The sequence below is a fragment of the Semicossyphus pulcher genome, unplaced genomic scaffold (assembly GCF_022749685.1).
Source record: "Semicossyphus pulcher isolate SPU_LCO1_2020_fin unplaced genomic scaffold, fSemPul1.0.p SCAF_23, whole genome shotgun sequence".
Lineage (NCBI taxonomy): Eukaryota > Metazoa > Chordata > Actinopteri > Labriformes > Labridae > Semicossyphus > Semicossyphus pulcher.
Genome location: NW_027211697.1, coordinates 6,905,434 through 6,928,496, shown reverse-complemented (window position 1 = coordinate 6,928,496; position 23,063 = coordinate 6,905,434). Strand labels below are relative to the sequence as shown.

The 23,063-nt window shown below is 43.3% G+C and overlaps 1 protein-coding gene across 1 annotated transcript in view; it reads left to right on the top strand.

Moving 5' to 3' along the window:
- col5a3a (collagen, type V, alpha 3a) overlaps window positions 1-23,063 on the top strand; it is a 53,938-nt gene that overhangs the window by 18,756 nt on the left and 12,119 nt on the right. Inside the window, exons 7-48 of the mRNA XM_069674649.1 lie at window positions 490-609; window positions 723-836; window positions 922-975; window positions 1,086-1,127; window positions 1,349-1,411; window positions 3,398-3,472; window positions 3,657-3,740; window positions 3,907-3,963; window positions 4,284-4,337; window positions 4,429-4,482; window positions 4,599-4,652; window positions 5,275-5,328; window positions 5,580-5,633; window positions 6,150-6,194; window positions 7,357-7,410; window positions 7,587-7,631; window positions 8,429-8,482; window positions 9,062-9,106; window positions 9,493-9,546; window positions 11,030-11,074; window positions 11,280-11,333; window positions 11,949-11,993; window positions 12,180-12,233; window positions 12,333-12,440; window positions 13,386-13,439; window positions 13,784-13,837; window positions 13,940-13,984; window positions 14,178-14,231; window positions 14,594-14,638; window positions 14,752-14,805; window positions 14,944-14,997; window positions 16,053-16,106; window positions 16,448-16,555; window positions 16,856-16,945; window positions 17,180-17,233; window positions 17,427-17,534; window positions 17,842-17,949; window positions 18,058-18,111; window positions 18,240-18,293; window positions 18,401-18,508; window positions 18,630-18,683; window positions 22,953-23,006. Of these exons, the coding sequence (XP_069530750.1) occupies window positions 490-609; window positions 723-836; window positions 922-975; window positions 1,086-1,127; window positions 1,349-1,411; window positions 3,398-3,472; window positions 3,657-3,740; window positions 3,907-3,963; window positions 4,284-4,337; window positions 4,429-4,482; window positions 4,599-4,652; window positions 5,275-5,328; window positions 5,580-5,633; window positions 6,150-6,194; window positions 7,357-7,410; window positions 7,587-7,631; window positions 8,429-8,482; window positions 9,062-9,106; window positions 9,493-9,546; window positions 11,030-11,074; window positions 11,280-11,333; window positions 11,949-11,993; window positions 12,180-12,233; window positions 12,333-12,440; window positions 13,386-13,439; window positions 13,784-13,837; window positions 13,940-13,984; window positions 14,178-14,231; window positions 14,594-14,638; window positions 14,752-14,805; window positions 14,944-14,997; window positions 16,053-16,106; window positions 16,448-16,555; window positions 16,856-16,945; window positions 17,180-17,233; window positions 17,427-17,534; window positions 17,842-17,949; window positions 18,058-18,111; window positions 18,240-18,293; window positions 18,401-18,508; window positions 18,630-18,683; window positions 22,953-23,006 (2,688 nt within the window). The remainder of the gene's footprint in view (window positions 1-489; window positions 610-722; window positions 837-921; window positions 976-1,085; window positions 1,128-1,348; window positions 1,412-3,397; window positions 3,473-3,656; window positions 3,741-3,906; window positions 3,964-4,283; window positions 4,338-4,428; window positions 4,483-4,598; window positions 4,653-5,274; window positions 5,329-5,579; window positions 5,634-6,149; window positions 6,195-7,356; window positions 7,411-7,586; window positions 7,632-8,428; window positions 8,483-9,061; window positions 9,107-9,492; window positions 9,547-11,029; window positions 11,075-11,279; window positions 11,334-11,948; window positions 11,994-12,179; window positions 12,234-12,332; window positions 12,441-13,385; window positions 13,440-13,783; window positions 13,838-13,939; window positions 13,985-14,177; window positions 14,232-14,593; window positions 14,639-14,751; window positions 14,806-14,943; window positions 14,998-16,052; window positions 16,107-16,447; window positions 16,556-16,855; window positions 16,946-17,179; window positions 17,234-17,426; window positions 17,535-17,841; window positions 17,950-18,057; window positions 18,112-18,239; window positions 18,294-18,400; window positions 18,509-18,629; window positions 18,684-22,952; window positions 23,007-23,063) is intronic.

Below are 23,063 nucleotides of genomic sequence, written 5' to 3'. Positions count from 1 at the left end.
GTTAATACAATACATGTCCTACTACACAAGTTTACAGTTCATTCAAGGTGAATATTGTGATCAGATCTAAATACTTAAAACCATACCGCACGTGTTTTAAAGAATATGCCACAACAACAGTTAATTGTTTGTTTTAATGAGTTTTCAGCTTCCTTCTGTCTCCTTCATGTTTATAATTTGCTAATCTGCAAGTAAACTAATTTTTCATGCTCACGCTGTTCATGTAGCTGTTGCAGCCTCCGTCATGCTGCCACGTGAATGCGTTGTAGTCCATCAGCTAATTACATTTCAGCAACGCAATTAACTCGCACACCTGTCAACCTGTAGCCTGGATCATCAACACTTCCCCATAATATCCACCTGTTTTGCTAACATTCATATTGTACATTACAAAAACGTGCATTTACTCTGAAGCGCTAATGATACACGCTCAGTGTCCCCTGCTTCACCTTTGCTATGACTCATTTGCGCCTGTTCATTGGCCTGCAGGAGGGCAAGCCGGTGAAGGAGCCAGTGGTGGAGGAGTACGGAGATGACCTTTACAAAGACCTCTATGATGATCTCTCTGTTTCCACGGTAACAGTGGGACAGAATGTAACTGAATATGAGGTAGGTTAAATGCAAATTTATGAAGTGTCTTCACCTCAGCGCGGAAACACTGAGGGGTTATTTTTGTATTCGCTACAGCCGTCACTAATGGAGTTTTATGTATTCCCTAACAGACTCTTGAATATGAAGATTACAAGAACGACACAGAGTCGTACGAAGAGTATGAAACATACGACGACGGCTTTGACTTTGCGGTGCGGGAAGGAGCGCAGATGTGGGACGGAGAGGTAAATGAAGTCAGATATCAAGTGAACGGTCACGTCTTCAATTGACTGTGTCGAGTAATTCTGTTCATGTGTCTCTCCCCCTCAGGCCAGCCGCAGAGCAGAGAAAGGCGAGAAGGGAGAGCCAGCTATTATTGAACCGGTGAGCTGCTCGAGGCAATAAAGGAAAAGTCTTTTAGGTTTAGATATGAGTATGGAAATGGGTTGATACTCTCCTTATGTACATGTTACTTTTTCTGTGCTTGTTCCTAGGGTACATTAGTGGAAGGACCCCCAGGTGTACAAGGGTCACAGGTAAGCCTAACACTGCCTGAAATTATGATAGTGTCTTGTCTATGTAATTGTGCAGGATGTGGTTTAACGGGCTGGGGTGACACTTAAAAATACACCCCTTTGCTACAAAGCATACAGCACGATTCTTTGATTCAAATCCACATAAAGAAATTCAGGATACAGTGTAGAAGAAGACTGTCATGACAATATTCTTCAGGGTTTGAGCAATGTTTCCCTCACAGGGTCTCGCCGGCCCAGCTGGACCAACAGGCCCGCCAGGACCAAGGGGGGATCCTGGTGAATTGGTGAGTGTGGCACAAGAATGGAGCTGGACTCCATTGCTGTAGTTTTATCCCAGTTTGACCCCGCCAGCTTTCGGGTTAAACTGTGGCCTCACAGTGAAACACGTCCATGGGATCACAATGTCCTGGTTCAGTCCTGAACTGAACCTGCTGGACTTCGGGGGCGGATGCTGACTCACACATGCTTGACCTGATTTTCTTCTGTGTGTGATTGCTTGACATAGTGCGTTTGTCCATGATTCATCAAAGTTGAACACATTCCAACACACACATGCGCACACACACACTGACAGATGCTCTGACAGTTGTTGATGGTTTTTGTCATTTTGCTTGGCAATGATGTTGATGACAGTATTAGTATTCAGATCGGCATGCCTTACACAGACATCCCCCTCAGTCATTGTAGACTCTAAGTAGCTCTGTACTGTTCAGGTTCAGCCCACATAACAAAAAACAACTATATTTTATTTGCTAATTTAAATCTAAGGGTATGCAACAATGGTGAATATCAATTAATATACAAATAATCTCTTTAGCAATGGAGTTTAAGAGACATTAATATCAATCACTATCAAGTTACTGTAAGAAAGGAGCGTTGCTTCCTCTGTATTATATGTACCATGCCATGCTCTTACTATAATAGCTTCATCTATACATGTTAGCATTATCTGAACATCTAATTGTAACCTATAATGAATAAAACAAACCACTTGTGCATGATTTATTTCTTAAATCTATGATTCAAACTTGATGCCTTTCTATGGTATCATTCTTAAAAAAGATCTCAGCTTCGTTCTCTTTGGCGGCACCTATGGTGATAAATGGTAATTGCGGGAGCACACTTCCGAGATATCCAGACAGTGTTACATGTGTGGCGTCCACGGTTGCCGCCAGTTGTAACTCTTGACTTTCCTCTCTGACATTCAATTTCCTTTTCAGACTGTTTGCCTTCATCTAAGCGTCAAATTTGTTTCTTTTTCTCTGGATTTTCACTTATTTTTGAAGTTGTATCTGTAGTCATCGATCTTTTCTTTGTTTGTTCAGCCATAGTAGATTACTGTTTACTTGCAACACTTGCTGAGAGCCGAAAAACAGCTGCTTAGCTCCGCCTACCCTCTCTGGCAGACCAACCACTGCTGAGTGATTGAAAACACGTCACTAACTGGGCGCCGCTTGTGATGTTTTCCACGAATGTCGCACCAGACACCCAGTCTGTAAAACTGCAAATGCAATGGCTTTCATCAGTGGGCCATAGGCATAATCACCATTGTGTCACCATTCTGCAATAGATAGTGACTTCACAGACATTTACTTCAATAAAAATCTTCAAAATTATTACTTTAAGTAGCCTCAAGGTTCTCCTGAAACACAGAAGGCTTAAAGAAAATAAAACCTTTCTTGTTCTTGCTGCAGCATGAGACTGTTAAACACTTGGTCCACAGGTGATTGGCAGATAAGAATTAGCTTCTGTCTTTAAGGCTTTTTGTAGTACTTGAAGTGACAACCTGTAGACATTTAATGCTTCAGGCAGAAATTAGCATTCTTTATGGTTTCAAAACCCATCTTACAAAATGTATACAGAGTATTTCACTGAAGATTCATAAAGCATGATGCAATCCCCATCAGAGGAGATTAATCCATCTTCATCTATAATTTGAGCAATTTCAACAACTTTTAAAGTAACTGCCGCAGTAATCTGATAGACACAATCTTTATGACTCAATGCGACCCTAAATGACTTGTTATGGATGTTTATATTGTGCAAACACTAGATAAGGTGGTGTGTGTGTGTGACATGGCCAGTAGAAATAGAGCAAAGGTATTTTTTTACAGTGATTAGATTGCAGGGCTCCTTTTCTCTCCAGTGAATATCTCTCTCTCTTTCTCTTTCTTTCTGCTTTTTTCTCTCCCACACACACACACAGACACACTCAAACAACCATACTCACAGTAGCTGATGCTTATCCCTCTCCCCGTCCTCTCTTTCAGGGTCCCCCAGGACGTCCTGGTCTTGCAGGGGTTGATGGGATTCCAGGTCCCTCAGGAACCCTATTGATGCTACCAGTAAGACCTTAGAGTACACTCACACTCCTTCACACACACACACCAAACACACACACACACAGAGCACAATTCCTCCCAGTGTTGAGTTGTGGCATGACCACAAGGGGGGGCTGTGTGACTGAACTTCATTTACATTTGGGGAATCCTGCAGTGGGAGCTGATTCCTTCTTTTTGTTGCCTCCAGTTCCAGTATGGGGGTGATTCCCAGAAGGGGCCTGTGGTGTCTCCCCAAGAGGCGCAGGCTCAGGCTATCCTGCAACAGGCCCAGGTACAATCCACTGAAGCCTTTACTTTGGTGTCATCATGCCATGTTTTAACATCACTGACTATTGATATTTTTACTGTATTCTGTTAAAGATCAATTTATTGCATATTAAAAGCCTAAAGGTCTCTTGTGCAGCGTACGTAAATCAACCAGTTGTGTTTCCTTCCAGCTGTCTTTGAAGGGACCTCCAGGTGTGATGGGTCTTGCAGGACGACCAGGACCACTGGTGAGGCACATTCTCTGACCTTGACCATTTGCATCACACCTTAAGCCCTCCTGCAACCTTTACTTCCACTTCACATTCATTGTAACCAGGCTTAACCTCTACTCTCTCCTTCCCCGACTAACCTCATCAGTATGCATGCTCAGTACGCCTTTGTTGTGATTGTGAAATCACTACAGGGTTGCAAAAGTGAGTAGAATTTTAAGATGATTCGCTCTTAGCTCATTTACATTGTATTTGTTTGGTGCTAAATTTGAGTGACGAGTTGAACAGCTCACATGCATCATGTCGTGCTTAAATTAAGTCTTGTTTTTATTTTGCAGGGTGTTACAGGTACCTCAGGGCTCAAAGGAGACAGCGGAGACAGTGGCCCTACTGTAAGAGCAGTCATTATTTTTATAAGATAGCATTCTTTTCTAGTCACACTATTCTTTTAAACCTTTTCCTTTTTGTCTCACACCTACATAGGGGCCACGTGGGTTGCCAGGTCCTCCAGGAATTAATGGAAAGTCAGGAAAGAGGGTGAGATATCTTGAGTACTGCAACACTGAAAACCTTTGTATCTGAGTTTTTAAAGCATCCTGTGCCTGATGAATTATGAAGCGAAACCTATTTTAAATGGATTGTGCATGTTGTAGGGGCGTTCAGGAGTGGATGGAGGTCGCGGAGCTCCAGGTGAAACCGGCTCTAAGGTAAACTCTTTGATGTCACACTCACTGCTTTGCAGTAGTAATACTTCCAACGAGTTGAGCTGCAGATTCTTTTGTTCCTGCAAAGTGTTTATGTCCTTACTTCACACTTAGACACTTGCTGCGGTCAATACTGTACTTTGTGAATGCAACAATGCAGGTTGTGAGAAAATATTGCTCATATTTTGTGTTAACATTCCATTCATTTTTCTTCTTTCCTGTGTCCATGAACACAACAATGCCACACGCGTTTAGACAGCAGGGTCTTGTAGGACAACAAACTCCACTTGCAAGTGTAAGCCTTTAGGTATCCAGCAGCCCACAGCTTATTTTATGTATTGACAACAAGGCAACTCAATACCTAACAGCTGCAGGAAGAGCTTAGTAAATAAATCAGGCTCCCTTGATGCCGCCTCTGACAGAACAGCAGAGTCTTTATCAGTCAAAGCAGCATTTTTAGCAGACCTACAGCTAATCTGAAAGCTCCCTCTCCCCAACACATACTCCGAGCAGATGGGAGACTCTGCCAGGGGAGACTTTCAGTACAATTCTGCTAATGTTTACACATTACCGTATGTGTGTGGCTTTCAGAGTTTAATGCGTCTGCTTCTTTACTACTTTCCAGGGCGACAGGGGTTTTGACGGCCTGCCAGGTCTCCCAGGAAACAAGGGGCACAGAGTGAGTTAGATTTGGTGACTTGACATTGTAACTGTATTAATTTAGCCGTTCAGCCAACACATCGGCAGAGCTTGCATGAATACCTCACACACATCACACGGCAGATGTTTATTTGCATATTATGATCTTGCTGATTGTTGTGATTTCTGTAATGGCAGTGTACACTGAAAGCATCTGCTTGATATTGCTCTGCGATAAACCGAAAAGTCCTGAATATCTCGAGGCTTGTTGCTAATGCTTTTATCTTGTAGGGGGACAGAGGAAAGCCTGGTCCTCACGGGCCTGTTGGAGAGCAAGGAGAAAAGGTGAATGCACAGTTCTGTACTTGCAACAGAAAACACATCTTGCATCAGTGCTTTGTCTTGCTTAATTTTATCATCTTGCAAGGTTTAAAGATAAAAGCATTCCAGATCTTGGTAAGGGTAATGGATGGCAAAGCTCCACAGAGCCAAGAGGCCTTTGCTGAAATTAATTCATAAACTCTTGAAATTTTAATTCTGCTGCATTGGCCTGAGTTCATCCAGTATCAAGGCTTGCAACAAGAAGGCAACGCACTGCATCCCTGACATGGAATTGAAAATATGAAAGATAGAAGCCCCGTCAAGATAGCATCAATCCGAGCAGGCGGGAGAAGTCTGAGAGCGGTCTATTAGTCTTTGCTGGGAGATAGTTGAGCCTTATCTGTCAGGCGGCGAATTTCTTTAATGAGCTATTTTCACAGATTACGTCTGTGGGGATATGAATGTTTCCTCGCCTGGGGATGACTTAGAAGGGTGCACAAGATTTATGTGTTGAATCTGTTTCCGTCTTTGTTATTTTAGGGATCTGATGGACCTGTGGGGCCAAGAGGGCAAGCAGGCGAACCTGTGAGTAACCATATCTGGAAGAACGCGATTCTCACCCCACACTGCACCAAACCTACACCAATCAAAATATACATATTTTTTCTACATTAAAAAAAACTTTTTTCTTGGTTCAGAATTGCAAAAACAAAAGATTTCCACAAAAGAATAAAACCCTGAGGGGATTTTGGGAGATCACTGGATTTAAGCTTCAGCTCAAGTTGCTGCCAAAGTCTTAGAAAACAACTTACAAGAGTACAACATGTATTGTTCGTACTGTACAAACTCTGCAACAGTATTTTACTATATACAACAACTATAAAAAAGCAAGGATGGTCGAACCTTATTAATGCAATCTGCCAGTGTTCACCCCAGCATCAGTAGAGAAAAGGTCACTGGAGAAACACAAAGATATACGATAGAAAAGCATGCTATACTAAATCTGTCACAGAAATACTACCTGCATGTAAGTTTGGATCATTGAGAGTCCCCAAAGACCTTAAGATCTGTTATTTTCCGTGTCTCTGGGGTGAACACTGGTTGATTGGTTATGACTCACACTCTATCTTTCTCCCAGTAGGAGAGGTTGAGGCTCAGTGGGGCTTCTGTCCCTCCAAATGGATCAACCACCGCAGGAAGAAATAGAGTGCCATAAGACATGTCAGGAAAGCTGTGTTTAACTACAAAGATACAGGAAGGGAGAGGAGTTGGCTGTTTTTGATGAGAGAGAGGAAGCCACGGGGAGAAGTGAGACAGTGAGAGGCAAACACGAGACTGAAATGTGGTTGGTGGTGAGAGAGATAAGAGAGATGGAGAGAGGAAAGAGAGGGAGTGGGAGAGGGAAGAGATAAAATCCTGGCCCGAATGATTATATTTCCATATCAATCACTTCCCAGGAGATCACAGATGTGGCTTTGGAACAGGTGGCTTGGCCAGCCTACAAAGAGGGAGGCTGACAAAAACAGAGCACGCAAATACAGGCTTGCGCAGTCTCCGTGGCTACCACATTCAAAACCAGATGCGCCCACACACACACACACATACACACACACTAAAAATATTATCCGTCTCCCCCTGTTTTTCACCCCTCTCCTTACTTCTGATTTATGATTTAGTATTCCACACTCTCTCTACCTCATCATGAATTCAGGATCGCCACTGACTATTTGCTGTGTTTTGTCTCCAGGGTGCTCGGGGTCTTGTTGGGCCAAGAGGGCCAGCTGGCCCACCTGGCCAACCGGTGAGTCAACAACATCTTGATCAGAGAAATTCAGCCTTTTGAACTCTATAAAAGGTCCTCTACTTCATGTGATCATCACTATGCTGCTGAGCATTAACACGTTAGCTGGTGAATGTCCCCTCTTTGACATTTCATGCTTTTATTCTGACATTTTGTTTGTGTGCATTTTTTGTCAGGGTATAACTGGAACTGATGGAGTCCAAGGATCAAAGGGCAACCTGGTTAGTGCTTCCACCTACATAAACACACTATGTAGCCCCCATAATTATATACCATACAATAATGAGCAAAAATATAGTATATGTTTTAAAGTGATCTTTGCTTTAGTGTCGCCTTCTAATGAACGTTTAAACCATTAGACTGTGTAAAAAGATGGACAACACGACAGCTCCATAAAAGTGAAGCCAAAACATCTCTATCCCCCCTGCTGACTGGCTGCAGTATAGGTCATAAAGCCTGCCTCCTCCATGTTAGCAGATGGGACATGAGTCAAACTATAAAATCAAAATACACACCAAATAAATTTTTCTCAAACATGGTTTCTGTCATTATAGTTCTTCTGACAAGTTTATTTTTAATTAGTTATTTGATGCTCTCAAAAGGATGATTGACAGCTCTGTTAAGGAATACAGCTCCTGCAGCCGATCTGTTCCGGATTAGCAGAGTAGAGGAGGATCGGTGAGAGGAGACGTATCAAAAACAATCACTACAGTCATTGAATTTTCCATACCTGTGAACGCTTGCTTCAGACTAACACAAGAAGCTGTTGTGTTGTTAAATAAGCCAGTGTGCGGGATCCTTGCTGTTGATTTCGGTAAGTTGCGTGTGTCTTTTGGTTAGCGTCACTATCATAAGATGGCAGCGCCCATCACTGGGGTATTTTGGCTTCAATTTTGTGCAGTAATAGCAGATGGAGACGTGTCGCCCATCTACATTTACAGCCATTGATGGAAACCTGTGATATGCTAATGATCATGTGATCTGTATGAATAACAGTGTGTCTTGATTACCTTGTCAGGGTCCAGCTGGAGAGATCGGGCCCCCAGGCCAACAGGGAAATCCAGGAGTCCAGGTACGGTACAACCCCACAAGAAACAGTCCTTTTACCACCAGAGTTAATCATACATCCGAAACAGTTTTGCAACACATATAGACATGCTTCAGATATAAACAACAGTTTGCAAGCTGACAGTGGCATAAATTAATTTGCCCCCTCAGATGAATACTTCACTATCTCGTTCATCATTTTTTGGGTCATAGAAACTGAAGGTTCACTTGCTCATTTCCTTCTCTGGCCTTTTAGGCATAAAAAACCCTTGAATAATCCAAATTCATGATACTAAAGGGTATTCAGGATACAAGGCTGTTTTGATTACCTCATGAAAAGAATATTTTCGGAGATGAAAGGTTTTCACCCCACAGTAACAACATGTCATTTAAAAATGTTGTCAGAAACACATAAAAAAGATTTATTCATCTTTTTAATTTTCCTGCATGTTGACGATCAGTCTAATCCCTGTGCTCTCACACACACGCTTTATGGCTACTCCCTGCTAACATACCATACGCACACACTCAAGCAAAACCTCATCCTCCAGCTTTCTCCTCGTCCTGTGACACTTAGCCTGATTGATGCTTTGTTCTGGTACAGGGCTTGCCTGGTCCTCAGGGTCCCATCGGAGTGCCGGGAGAGAAGGTAGGTAACATGTCTCTCACTTAATTTCAGAATTAAAGCTGTGACCTCGTGACCCCTGTCATCACATACCCAGGGGAAGTCGTCTGTGCTTGGGAGTACGACCCGACCACTTCTGGCTCCCGTTCAGACGAGACAGGGCTGGACAGGAAATCAATACACAAGAAACACACACAGGCACAACAGACACGAGGGACGGCCTTGGCCGGTGCACATCATGAGTTTGATGAGAGCGATAAAAGAAATAAAAAGCAGACCTAGTCATGAATACAATATGTTTAGTAGAGGAGCAGCAACATGGGAAACGTGGTCTCTTAGGCATAAGCTAAGGTTCAATTTCTTGTCTGAAGCTAAACTCCAGTATTCATAGCTCTCTCTGTCCTTTACAGGGTCCCCAGGGGAAACAAGGCATGCAGGGACTACCAGGCATTGATGGCCCTCCTGTGAGTACATGTACACACAAGTACATAAATGCATGCATTAACACAAACACACACACAAGCATGCATCCATGTATCGATGCACCTATACCTCTCCACATCAAGTATTTATTTCCATAAAAAAAGAGTGTGCTGCTGCTACTTCATCAGTAAACTCGCTGCTTGAAGGAGAAAAATCTGAATACAAATTACACTTCAACATGATCTTATTCACTAGACGAGGCTGAGCTTTATTCTAACCAAGTAGCACATCTCAGCACATGTAAATAATAAGTCTTTTCATACTTTGGTAAAAACAAAGTTGACTTCTTCAACTACAGTACACACAAGAAAAAACTGAATACACCACATAATGGCTGACCCTTAATCGTTCAAACAGGATGATGTTCCTCCAGTGCAACATTTAAAAAAATAAAAGCATGAGGATAAAATGTTCCAGCCTCCGTTTTTTGGGGTCGACCAGTATGGGAACAAAGAAGAAGAACGTGTAAAAAGACTGAAAAATCTCCATACAATGAGGCTCTTCTCATTTCCAAGAATTTAGTTAAAGGGCCAGTTCGCCGATTTTCAACCTCTGTCCTATCAGGCTATTATGGGGAGCTAATGCCATTATGGTAAAAAAATAATTCAATTTCATTCTGTGCCTTTGGAGGACGCTATCTGCTTCTCCAATGGAAAGCCAGACTACATAAAACGCGTCATCTGGCGGAGGCCAGGGAGCTTGCTAAACTACACTTCCTCAATCTAGGACGCCCGCCTCCAATGTCATGTCTCGTTGAAAACTATCAGGTTTGAAATGTAGACTGCAGACCTGAAGATTTTTTAGACGATCCACCGGTATATTCTCGTCACATTTCAGATTCTGTACCGCTCTGAGCCATTGCCTGCAGCGGTAGCATTTCACTCCAGCGTTTCTCGCTGGGCTGTTCCTTTAAGAGGGAGGCGCAATGCACGCTGGGTGTTGTAGGAATGTAGAATGGGCGAAACCACGAGCTGTGTGTACAACTTTCTCCACAGCTATGGCACCAAGAAGCACATCTTGGCATACGTCGATAAGTCTTTTCATTTTTGGTTTAAAACATTCCTCAGCTACAGAAGAAAAAAAACTTGATACACCACATAATGGCTGACCCTTAATCGTTCAGACAGGATGATGTTCCTCCAGTGCAAAGTTTTCAAAATAAAAGCATGAGGATAAAATTTGCCAGCCTCCTTTTTTGGGATCTAACAGCAGGGGAAAACGGGAGGACTTCTGTATTCGATCCGAAGCAGAATAACATGTTATGTTAGGCTCTTCTCATCTCCAAGAGGCCATTAAAGACATAAGATACATTTTAATGAACTTCACTTCCTGCTGCTTGTATTGTTCTACAAAGCTTTGTGATGTCTTCATGACATCGCTGTCCTCCCAGTGTCAGAAATTCAACCAAAACTCTGATACAATGAAGATGTAATTATGGTTTCTGATTCTTGTTTCCTGTTTCAGGGTCACCCAGGAAGAGAGGGCCCCACTGGAGAGAAAGGCATTCAGGTGGGTGACTGCATATCTGACACTTGTCTACTGTTGTGTCATAAGTACATAATGTGCACTCACTAACATTGGGTTAAAAAAATGCTCCTGCAACATTATAAACATTGTGTTTCTACAGTGTCAACATCTTTATTTAGCACATTGGAGTCAGCAGCTGCTGCTTTGCTTACACTGAAGAATTTTCCTGTTCTTTTTTTAAACGCAGGGTTTATCAGGTGCTCAGGGGCCTATCGGTTACCCAGGGACCCGGGGAGTCAAGGTGAGGCACAAATCATGATCTCAGGTGTAATGTCCACCGAGATATTTATTCCCCCGCACGTTTCATTCCGCGCGTACGTCTACCTGTGACGGACAAGCTGTTTGAGTCTTTGAGTGACAGATGACAGGTGGAAGGAAAGCACCTCGGTTCTCAAGGGGACTGCTAACAACAGAGTGAGGAACGTTTGACGGATTGGAGGGAAAAAAGGAGTCAGATACAGCAGAGCTGTGTGTAGAAGCGTGGAGCAGTCCATTCTGACTCAGAGTGTTTTTTAGATTGAGGAATAAAAGTGGGGTTGTCATGAAATGGCAGAATGCTTGGTGTTTGTTTTTGTCACATTTACACTGGTGGTATTTTATCTTGGTAGTTTGGCTCAGTTTCCCTGAGGGGAAGCCTTGCCTTGTTGGAAATCATTAGTATAAAATGAAAGTTAGGTCAATAACTGCTCAATAACACGACAATGTTAGGTCAGGGGAAAATCAATACACAGTTATAAATCATTTCAGAGCTTTAAGATTGGGTATTTCTGGTAATGCAGGCAACTGGTGGTTTTTCTAAGCTCGTCAGTGATGTTAAATCATTTTTGAATTTAGTGTTTTTCTCTCGCTTTCACAGGGGGCGGATGGCGTGAGGGGTCTTAAGGGCGGCAAAGGAGAGAAGGTGAGGTTTTATCTGTTGCTTGATGTCAAACTATACACATATATTATATATATCACAATGCTGTAATTAGAAGCTATAGATTATCATGTACTGTCTTTTCATGTCCTGTACTTGTTACTCTGACCGCCTCAGGAGTTACCCCTTTGGGATTAATAAAATGTCTTTTAATTGATTTAATGCACGCAGGGAGAAGACGGCTTCCCTGGGTTCAAAGGTGACATGGGCATCAAGGGAGACAGGGTGAGGGCGCCATCAAAACACAAAGAGCATTATCATTTCCTATCAGGGTTTCCCTTCCAGTTTGGAGGTTAAATCTACTGCTGTTATTCTTTACTAAAGGGTGATAATGGAGTTCCAGGTGCTCGTGGAGAAGATGGATCAGAGGGGCTTAAGGGCCAGTCAGGACCCATGGGAGATATTGGAGCTCTTGGTATAGCAGGCGAGAAGGTATGTTTTTTTTATTACATATTAGACAACATAAAAGAGGAGGAAAGAGGGATCAAATAGGTCACCAAATTAAAGGGCTAGTTTGCCGATTTTCAACCTCAGTCCTGTCATGCTATTTTGGGAAGCTAATGCCATTATGGTAGGACGCTCTGTGCCTTTGGAGGACACTATCTGCCTCTCCAATGGGCCCTGGAAAACCTCCCGTCAGCTGGTGGAGGCAAGGGAGCTTGTTAAACTACACTCCCTCAATCTAGGATACCTGCCTCCGATGTCATGTCTCGTTTAAAATCGGCAGGTTTGAAATGTAGACTGAGGAACCGAAGATTTTGTAGACGATCTTCCGGTCGTATTCCCGATTCTGTACCGCTCTGAGCCATCGCTGGACCATTCCTTAAAGAGGGAGGGGCGCAGTGCACGCTGGGTTTTGGAATGTAGAATGGGCGAAACCACGAGCTGTTTGTACAACTTTCTCCACAGCTAATTTTACATATCATTGCTTCTATTGATTACAGAGAACACCAGCTTTGACTGACAGTGGCTTTTTCCAGGGGGGGAACTGCTCCTTTAAAAGAAAATGTATCTAAACCTGCATTATGCTCTTTAAGCTCTTTTAACTAGCACAGTAACATTTCTTAAACTGTGTTGTGAGAAAACTTTCCTCCAAAATGAGAGTCTAAAAATCCGATTAGCAAACATGCAGGTTTTAATGCTCTAACATTTATTACATCTGGTTACAAGCAGCTCCTAAGGCAAAACTGCCTCTGAACAAGAGCGTGTGTTTAACTATTAAATCTCTCTGTCATCCCACTAAGTTAGAGATATCCTGCTGCATTAGCACATGCATATTCCGCAGCCAGTCATACAAATCTTAATTAAGCACTGTTCTTTTTAATATTCCTGTGCTTAATTCCCTCCTCCCCTCACATTCTGCCCGTCTCTCTGCAGGGTAAACTCGGCGTGCCTGGATTGCCAGGATACCCAGGAAGACAAGGTTCTAAGGTGATTTAGCATTGATGAGCTATCATGATCAGCTAATGTGTCTTCTGCTGCTTTTTAGCAGAGCTTTAACCAGCAAGATGTGTGTCTTTGGCTGGTCTGTTTCCTGTCTGATTAAAGATAAAGGATGATGAATGGCTTATTAAAAAAAGGCTATTTTATTAATAGTTCATTAGCGACATCAATTCATTACATGTTGATGAATGGTGTATTTAAAGCTGTGTTGGGCACGTGGATTAGATTTGCTTTAATTTGATACAGTAGTTAATTATACGTTAATGAGACGTTCGGGGTATTGCATGATGAATGGAAGGCTGAGGCTGATTAACCTCTGCGTGTGTCTGCAGGGATCTCTCGGCTTCCCTGGCGTTGCCGGGGTCACAGGAGAGAAAGGACGAAGGGTGAGGACTGTGACGACAGTGTGACACAAACAGCATTCTGCTTCAGTTTGTCAAATGTTCTTAGCGGGAGTGAAAAATAATTGTTAACCTCTAACGCTGCAGGGTCCGGCTGGTCAACCAGGATCCGGTGGCCAAAGAGGTCCTAATGTGAGTACACCCACAGTGTTTTAGTCCATGTATAAAGCTGTATTAAGCTGCTCTAATTAGATACCATCAGTTCACCGCATCATGTGGGAGGCAGCCTGTTACATCACAGTGCTTTCACATCAGCAGACGTTTATCTTCCACCTCCAGATGAGTTATGCATGTGCTAATCAGAGTCTTGTTTGTTTTCCAATAGGGAGCCCGGGGGGGCAGAGGAGCGAAGGGGCCCACCGGAAAGCCTGGAGAAAAGGTGAGATACACACACACACACACACACACACACAAACCCTAACAGCGTAAACAAAGACATATGCACCTGCAGTTAGACTCGCATAAACACACACACACCTGGCTGTCTCATAAAGTATGGATGACTGGGCAGAATGACTTGGAACTGGTTGTTGCTGTTCACTTGGAGATGACAGGCCATCTGGTGCAGTGAGAAGCTACTGTTTGGCAGGAGATGCTTCAGTTTACGCTCTCACCCGCAAAGAGCATCTTGGGAAAGCTTAAGATTTGTTGGCAGAGTGAAAACGAGAAATGTTTGAGCGGCTAATGTGTTTGTACAGAAACTGTGTTTTATTTTTCATCTGCCTTGTTCCCCCCGGGTAGGGTTCTGCCGCACAGGATGGACCCCCTGGATCGCCTGGAGATCAGGTACTATTCTGTCATATGGATAATAGGCGAAAACAAGCTTCGATCCTTTTTTTGTCAGACTATCACCAGAAATCTGTGAGAGTTTTTTGACAATGTGTTTTATTATTCTGTAGGGTCCCAACGGACCGCAGGGAAGACACGGAGATCCAGGACCTAAAGGGCCCAATGTGAGTGGGCTGTGATGCGCTGTAAAGTGTTTGCACTGTGATTTAATGTGACCTGTTTTAAAAGCTTTTAACAATGAATGCTAGCCTTTGGTCACTTTCAGTTCTTTACCATGATGTAAGAATATTCTTCTCTTTCAGGGGCCACCTGGAAAAGATGGATTACCAGGTCATCCAGGCCAGAGAGGGGAACCGGTGAGTCATTGTCCTATATAGCGTTTTTATGCCTCCGCATGGACAACATATATGACGAGAGGCATTAGTCCTTTGTGTCTACGTCACAATATCTCAGGAAAACCTGAAAAGAATATCTTAAAATTTGGCACAAACGTGCATTTGAGCAGAAGGATGGACTGTTTATAATATTGTCGTCAAAGGTCAAAGGTCACAGCGGTCTTTCAATAATCGGTTTTGGCCATTACTCAAGAATGACACAAATTCTTAACAATATTTAAAAGTGTAAAACGACGAAGTGATAACATTTGGTAACCCAAAAGGGCAAAGGGTATTTACTGTGACATCATAACTACCTGGAAAACATTTCTGGCCACATTTCCATCACTTTCTTGTGAATATGATATCTCAGGAACCCTTAACGGTATATCAACACATTTGCTAGAAACATTAACTTAGACCCTTGGATGAACTGATTAGACATCGGCCTCTCGTCCCACATCGCAGTCAGTTACATTGTTATTCTGTGAGAAACACTGATTAATGTACTTTATCTTTAAAGATTTAATCTTGAATTTTCATTTTTCATTTAAATAAACATCTATTAAGTCACTGTCTATCGCCGCATGAGGTAACACGATGGTGATTGAGCCTATGGCCCACTGATGAAAGCCTCTGCCTTTGCAGTAGTACAGCCTGTGTGTCTGGCTGAACAAACAAAGAAAAGATCGATGACTACAGATACAACTTCAAAAATAAGCGATAATTCAAAGAAAAAGAAACAAATTCAACGCTCAGGTGAAGGCAAACAGTCTAAAATGGAAGGCGACAGTCAGCGAGGAAAATCAAGAGTTACCAGCGTTACAACCGTTAACACTGTCTGGATATCTGTGAAGTGTGCTCCCTCAGTGCTCCCTCAGTGCCGCCAAAGAGAACGAAACTGAGATCTTCGAGATTCCAAATTTAAGTGCCAATTTAGAGGCAGACTCTAAATCTCTCTAAATAAAAGTAATTAGAGAAGTTTCTGTGCATCCCACTGACTGAGAGTCATCACACTCACTTGTTTTATTCCTCAGGGCTTCCAAGGCAAGAACGGACCCCCCGGCCCTGCAGGTGTTGTTGGACCACAGGTAAGAGGAGGTTTGACGCCTGATTTTCATGAAACTTGTGAAGGAAGGAAGCAGCATGAGCCAAGGGAAAAAACACATTCCATTTTAGTGTGGATCTGGATTCTACTCACAAACAAGCAATTAAAGCAAATCTGACTCACCAACAAGTAATTAACATTTTGTAACAGTCATAGTTTTGGAAACATATCAACACATATAGTGGTTGTTTTTGCAGATCTGCATATCATAGAAAACTGGACTATAGGCCTGGTCAGAGGTCACACACTCCATCTGCCCCTCTAGTTTCCATGTCTCTAAATAAGCGTCATGTGATGTTTGTTGTGTAATATGCTTCTCTTTAGGGTAAATCTGGTGAGACCGGGCCAACCGGAGATAGAGGCCATCCAGGCTCACCGGGACCTCCGGGTGAACACGGATTACCAGGATCTGCCGGAAAGGAGGGTGCCAAGGTGAGTGGTTTTCATCATAATGTCAGAATCATAATCACTTACCAGCATTACGTTATTGCTGTTTTATTAGATAACGCCCAAGGACTCTCTCAGCACCGCCTGAATATCTTATCTCCTGAGTCTCATCGTATCCTCTAATTTGCTAATAAATAACAGAGGAAACCTCCGCTGTTGAGTGTATTATGCTTCCTTCTTAGCGTGACCTGCTGCTTGCTGTGATTTATGACTGCATAAGGGCCTGCTGTCTGCTGGCTACTTGCCTTACATCTAATCAAATATGTGTGTATGTGCGGTTTCCAGGGAGACCCAGGGCCGCAAGGAGCTTCCGGGAAAAGTGGCCCTGCTGGGCTCCAGGGCTTCAGGGGGAGCAGAGGATCCCCTGGTGCAAATGTAAGACAGACTTCCATTCATCTTTCCCATCCTCTTCCTCATCGCTAATTACATCAGACTTCCCTACAATTTGTGATTACATTACAGTTTAACTTAAAAACATAACAGCGTCCCGATTTCATAGTGGGAACTGAATCAAAGCAGTTATAAACGTCTCTATTTCACTGGATAAGTGGATGTAATGATGCAGCTTGTGCTTGATGCTGAAGCCTGTTTATGCCTGTGTCTCTGCAGGGTCCTGCAGGTCTGAAAGGAGGAGAGGGTCTGCCTGGGATTGCAGGACTTATTGTAAGTGAATTTTTAAATTGCTTCCTGCCCAATCCTCTGAAATCTGTTCAGCTTCTATGTATAGTATATTATATAGGACATATGAAGCAGGTGGCTGTTTCCATGGTGATCAGTGATCGTGACCGCCACATTATATGAAAGAGTGAGTCTTGTGACAAACTCATCTCACCTCTCTATCTCCTCTTATTTCCAGGGTGCGACCGGTGAGAGGGGCCCCGCTGGGCCGGCGGGCGCCATAGGCCAGCCAGGACGGCCCGGCGGCGTGGGTCCTGCTGGGCCGATGGGAGAGAAAGGCGAGCCAGTAAGATTTGGAACATTACTTAATTTGTTTCTTGGGCAACAATACCGTACCATCACCTCCCACCATTGGGTAATAAACATGTGCTGTGCCTTTGGAATGTTTCATTACGAGGCATAGAGCAGGAGAGGGGTAAAGGAGACAGCAGGAGCAAGGGAGGGAGAAAATATGAATATGATCACGCCTGCTTTTTTGGGTCTGAGTTTCCTTCCTGGTATGATACATTAATCAATGTGTCATGCTGCTGTATGGGGATAATAAGTATTGTAGCGTTTGCTCAATGTGTGCTGTTTTCCCATCTGTTCCCCAGGGAGAGAAGGGGCCTGTGGGGCCGGCTGGGCATGACGGGGAGGTGGGACCTGTGGGGCTGCCAGGGGCTGCGGGATCTGCTGGGCCTCCAGGAGAGGACGGAGACAAGGTAGTTACACTCAAGAGCCAGTGTGGACTGCAGCACTGCTGTAAAGTGCTTGCCAAGTTTAGGCCATATTGTTTGTGTATATTTACGTGTGTGCATTTTCTTCTACAGGGAGAGACAGGAGGACCTGGTCAGAAAGGCAGCAAAGGAGACAAAGGAGAATCTGTGAGTATGGATTTTAAAGCACTAATATACTATCATCAGCTAATAACTGTTCGCCCTGGCAGTGCATCCTCTAGTGAAGTAGGCAGATGCTTTCAGTCGTGTCTTTAACGGTACCTCTGCTTTTCCAGGGACCTCCAGGACCTCTCGGAATTCAAGGACCTGTGGGCCAGCTAGGACTGCAAGTACGTTCCAAAAACTAAGAACACATCATATAAAGCATATTATTGCATAATAAGTTGGTTTAGATATTGCAGTGTTTACAGTGCCGACCTGTCTGCGTGTATTCCAGGGTTCAGATGGTGAGCCAGGGCCTCGCGGGCAGCAGGGGATGAATGGCGCAAAAGGAGATGAAGGACATCGAGGCTTTAAGGGGGCGTCCGGTCCTTCTGGACTACAGGTACACATTACTCTTGTGTCCAAAACTGACTGTATCTCCATTGGCTCATCTATGATTTCACACTTACATCTGTTTCATTTTCACCCTGAGACTTCATTGATCACCGCATCTACATTTGCAGGGAATGCCAGGGCTGTCAGGGGAAAAGGGAGAGAGCGGCCACGTCGGCTCAATGGTGAGTTCTGCTCAGCACACTCGTCTCAAATCCACTTCTGAGGTGCCAAGTCAGTCTCACGTCTGTTCTTCACACCATTTCTTTTAAAATCTTATACTTTGCTTCATGATTACTATGACTCTGACTTGCTCTAGTCTTCTCTGATATTGGATATTGAATTGACTTTTCCTCACTTTCTCTAAAACCTTTGAAAAGGTTTCTCTGCTTCATTTTCTCCCCTGTTTCAAAGGCAGATCAATCTTTTTGAAGTTCAAACTTAACAGCTTCTGCAAAAACTGTACATCTGCATTTCTGTTTCTCTTTATTATTTTACATCCGTAAAGGCATGGGCCTATAGTGTAAGGGGTTTGAATTGATTCATACAGGCGATGCTGAAATATCTACTTGTGTTACCTTGGGTCTTTGTGATATGAATGTGTTATCAACATATTCTCAAGGTGCAAGTTTGATTAATGCTTTACTGCATGATATATTTCCACAAGCCTAAAAGGACCATCTCTTTCATCCATTTTATTTTCAAGTAAAGAAATATATAATCCGCAGCAGCAGCGAGATCTGGAGGGTACAGCAGTGTACAAACAAAACAGCAGCACAACACAGTGAGTCCAACTGTGCTGTGGATGTAAATATGTTGCTCGAACCTTTAGATAACGTACGCCTAATTACGGCATTATCTATGATATGAAGTGCAGCACTCATTTCCTGTTAGTAGTAAAAGACTAGTATTATAGCGTCTCATGTATTTTACTGTATTTTAAAGGTGCAAGAGCCAGCAGCCTGCCACGCACTTTCAACCCCCTTTGAAGCCGTTCATATTAGACAACATAACTCTGTTAACAGACTCCAGTCTGCGGGGCAGTTTGTACACTTCACTGATAAACTGAGTTACATTAGGCTCGTCCATATGAGCTCTCTCTCTCTCTCTCTCTCGCTCTCGTTACTGTAGCTAGCCAAGCCTTTAACCACATCACATGTCCTATTATAAAGTGTCACTGTACAGCGGCAGTAATTGTCACACTCCAGCTGTGCCTGACTGCACTGAACTCTCTCTCCTGCTCTGTGTGACACGATGATCAGCTCACTCACATCTTTGGTACATTGATTCACTTAAAAGATGTAACACTTCAAAAAACAGAGAGCGAGAGAGAGTTCAGTTAAAAAAGAGGTAAAATGTTACTTCAAAACTTTTTATAACTGTTTTTATTAGGCCTGACTTAAGGGGTGCAGCAACCTCAGCACGCCACATGGACACAGTAGGGAGTACTGTGTCCATGTACAGTGCACCTACTGTGTGTTATGCAGCAATATCGCCAATATAACACAAAGGCATAATTTGGCATGTACAGGAAGTCTTTAGCAACGGGCTCAGGCTGCTCTCGCCTGGGTTGGTAGTTGCATGTATCCACCTGTAGGCCATACTGCAGGTGTGCTGCTGCTGTGTGTTAAACTCCTGAACCAACCTTTTTCTCTGATGATAACAATTCACATTTACCTCCCTCAAACTACAGGCAGGGAGTTTGAGTAGGGCCCAATTTGCTCTGGTCCTTAATGAGTCTCAGAATCATTAAGACCAGTCTTGTGTGAGATTGTTGCACAAATGTTTTGAATTCAACCAATTTAAATAAAGAAATGAAGCTCTTCTGCTAAGAGCTGTGTTTATGAAACAGGTAGAGCTGAGTACTAAACAATAGCGTAGGCTCTGTTTAGCACAGTACAGTAATTACAATAGAATGTGTGATTCCAGCTGACACAAAAAGCTAACTATATTATAAGATAATCATAATGCACAGACCAAGAGTTGCCGAGCATACTGTCAAGATTTTTTTCTAATTTATCTTTGGAAAATTGAAGGTCTGTAATACACCAGCATTCAGTAAGGCAGGAACTGTGTGGTGAGTGATGCAGACTGTAGGCGTATGTGCGGCACTGGTATCCTCTTGATTTAGAAATATCCTGAAGTGGTGTTGTTACCAAGTCCAACTCGTGGCAGCAGTAGCTCTCAGGGTCCGTGGGCTTGAGCTCACAGTTTACACACCTGCACCACCAGGTGCCACCTTGGCTCTTTCCTGTGCTTCAGTAACAATAGAAGTTTCCACCTCTCTCTCTTTCGGTCTGTTTAAAATCCATCTGCATAACTTCTTCCTCTGTGTACTTTGGTGCATAAAGGTATCTTCGTGTATCCACAGTAAATGGTCAAAATTGCTCGGTTGAATTTGTTGTCTCTTCAGAAGCTTGCTGACCAAACAGTGGCAAAACAGAGCGCTGCTGGTGTAGGAATACGCAAGTGTTGCGGTTCACAAAATGTAGTGCCAAAGAAAGTGGCTGTCTGACGGCAAAGTGAGTTCAAAAAATCTAAATATAGCGAACACTAATGCCTATTTTGGTTTTCAGTTTGGGCTTTCTCACAAGTGGCTAAATTAAGTGGTATTTGTGACCCCGTCAGCAACGGTATATAGCCTAGCTTCTGTGAATACACTCCGGACATCGTCTCAGTACAGGAGTTGTGTTTTTCATACAACCTCACTTCAAAAACACCCAAACTATCCCTTTAAGGTTGAACAACTTTTGGCAACTGCCTCACCTGTTTAGAAAATGAGGAAAACAACCACATTTGTGCTTTGCAAACAATGTGAATTTTTGGAAGCAGTCTATTTGACTTGTCATAACAGTAACAGCAGAGGTGTTCCTAATAATCCTCATCATGCTCTACTCCAGGTAAGTGTCCTCGTGAGCCATGCCACAAAGTCAGCATGGAAGATGTCAGGGCGCATGAAACGGCACACTTAATTTTATGCAGCAATTATGAAAGCTATAATTTAGAAAGAGCAGACGTATCACAATTATGACATAATGACACTTTTAACAGCTGAACAATGCTCATACTTTTAGGGTTCGAACTGTTAGTCACAGCAAAGAACATTTCACATTAGCTGTGCTGAGTAGCTCTCCTTAGCAGGTAATGTTATGCAAACTTGACAATCATTATTACATATAAGACACACGCATCCCTGTGCTATGAGAAAATAAGGTCTGCACAAACTGCAGTCAGCTGGTGTCTTAACACTGTTCACTGTATACCTGTGTGTCTGTAGGCATTAGCTCCATCTTCCTGTTATCCTATTAAATAATATCCATGTAAGCCTTTAACCTATAACAATCCCAACACATCTTTCAGTGTGTGATGGATCTCCTGTGCTGAGTTTGAATGACAAAACAGACCATGAATTTATGTGCAAGATACAGGCCCAGAGAGTGAAGAGGTGGTCCTATGCAAAAGGGAGAAAAATATTAAAAAAAGAAGGAGAGAGAGGGTGACAGAGAGGAGGCAGCGGAGCAATGGAGTGGAAGGAAGAGGCGGGGCACTGATTGTGAGCAGGAAGACGGTGTGACAGCTGCTAATCAGATTAGCCTCAGCCTTGGCTGTCTAATGAGCATCCTCCTTTGTGACAGTCATCTCACAACGCTGTCAACCATGAACACACGCTCAACAAGATTCTCTATAGCCCCTCTTCTCGGCAGCCAGATTAGGGAGGGAATGCATCAGAATGAAACCAAAACAAAAGAGAGAGAGAGAAAGAGGGAGAGGGAAAAAGAAGAGAAGAGATGCTGAAGACTCAGTGGGGAAGTTTCATTCATGTGTGAGCGTTGCGGATCACAGAATTCTCCCCTCTAATGCTCGAGTATCTCTCCGCCAGAAGGATATATGTTTCCTCCAGTCCCACACAGTCTCTCTCTGTGGGCCGATTGTCTGTGTTTCTGTCTTAGTGTCTTTACAACACAAGATTCCCTCCAAGACTTCAGAGTGATTCGGAGCACAGCTCAACATCTACTCAACTGAAACTGAAGCCGAGCACAGCTAGGATTAATTGCTTGGCGCTCTTTTGAGCTGCACAGAAAAGTCAAATTGCATGCCGTCACTGTGGCTGAGAGAATATGGGCTCGCACATCACAGGCTGGAGGTTTCTTATTAATAAGAGGGAATATGAGAGGTGGGGGCGGTTAAGGGGGGGAGAAAGAATCAGAGCCTGTGTCATATTGAGGGTAATGACCTGTCTGGGCGTCTTCATCATGTCACTACGATAATGATCAGAGATACTTGGGCCATTGCATAAGCAATCCACCATGGGCTGATTCTTACTCTCATTTAATTTAGTAGGCACCAGCCAGCCCCTCGTTCACGTTCAGTTTGTTTTTCTGTTTTATGGAAGCAGTATTTCTTTATTGTCTGCACTGAGATGCTAATGAAACATTTCATGTCTCTCTTCACAGGGGCCTCCAGGACAGCATGGCCCACGGGGCCCTCAGGGGCCGATTGGTGGTGAGGTAGAGTGTGTTTCCTTTTTTTAAACAGCTTAATCAGCATGTGAACATGACTGTGGT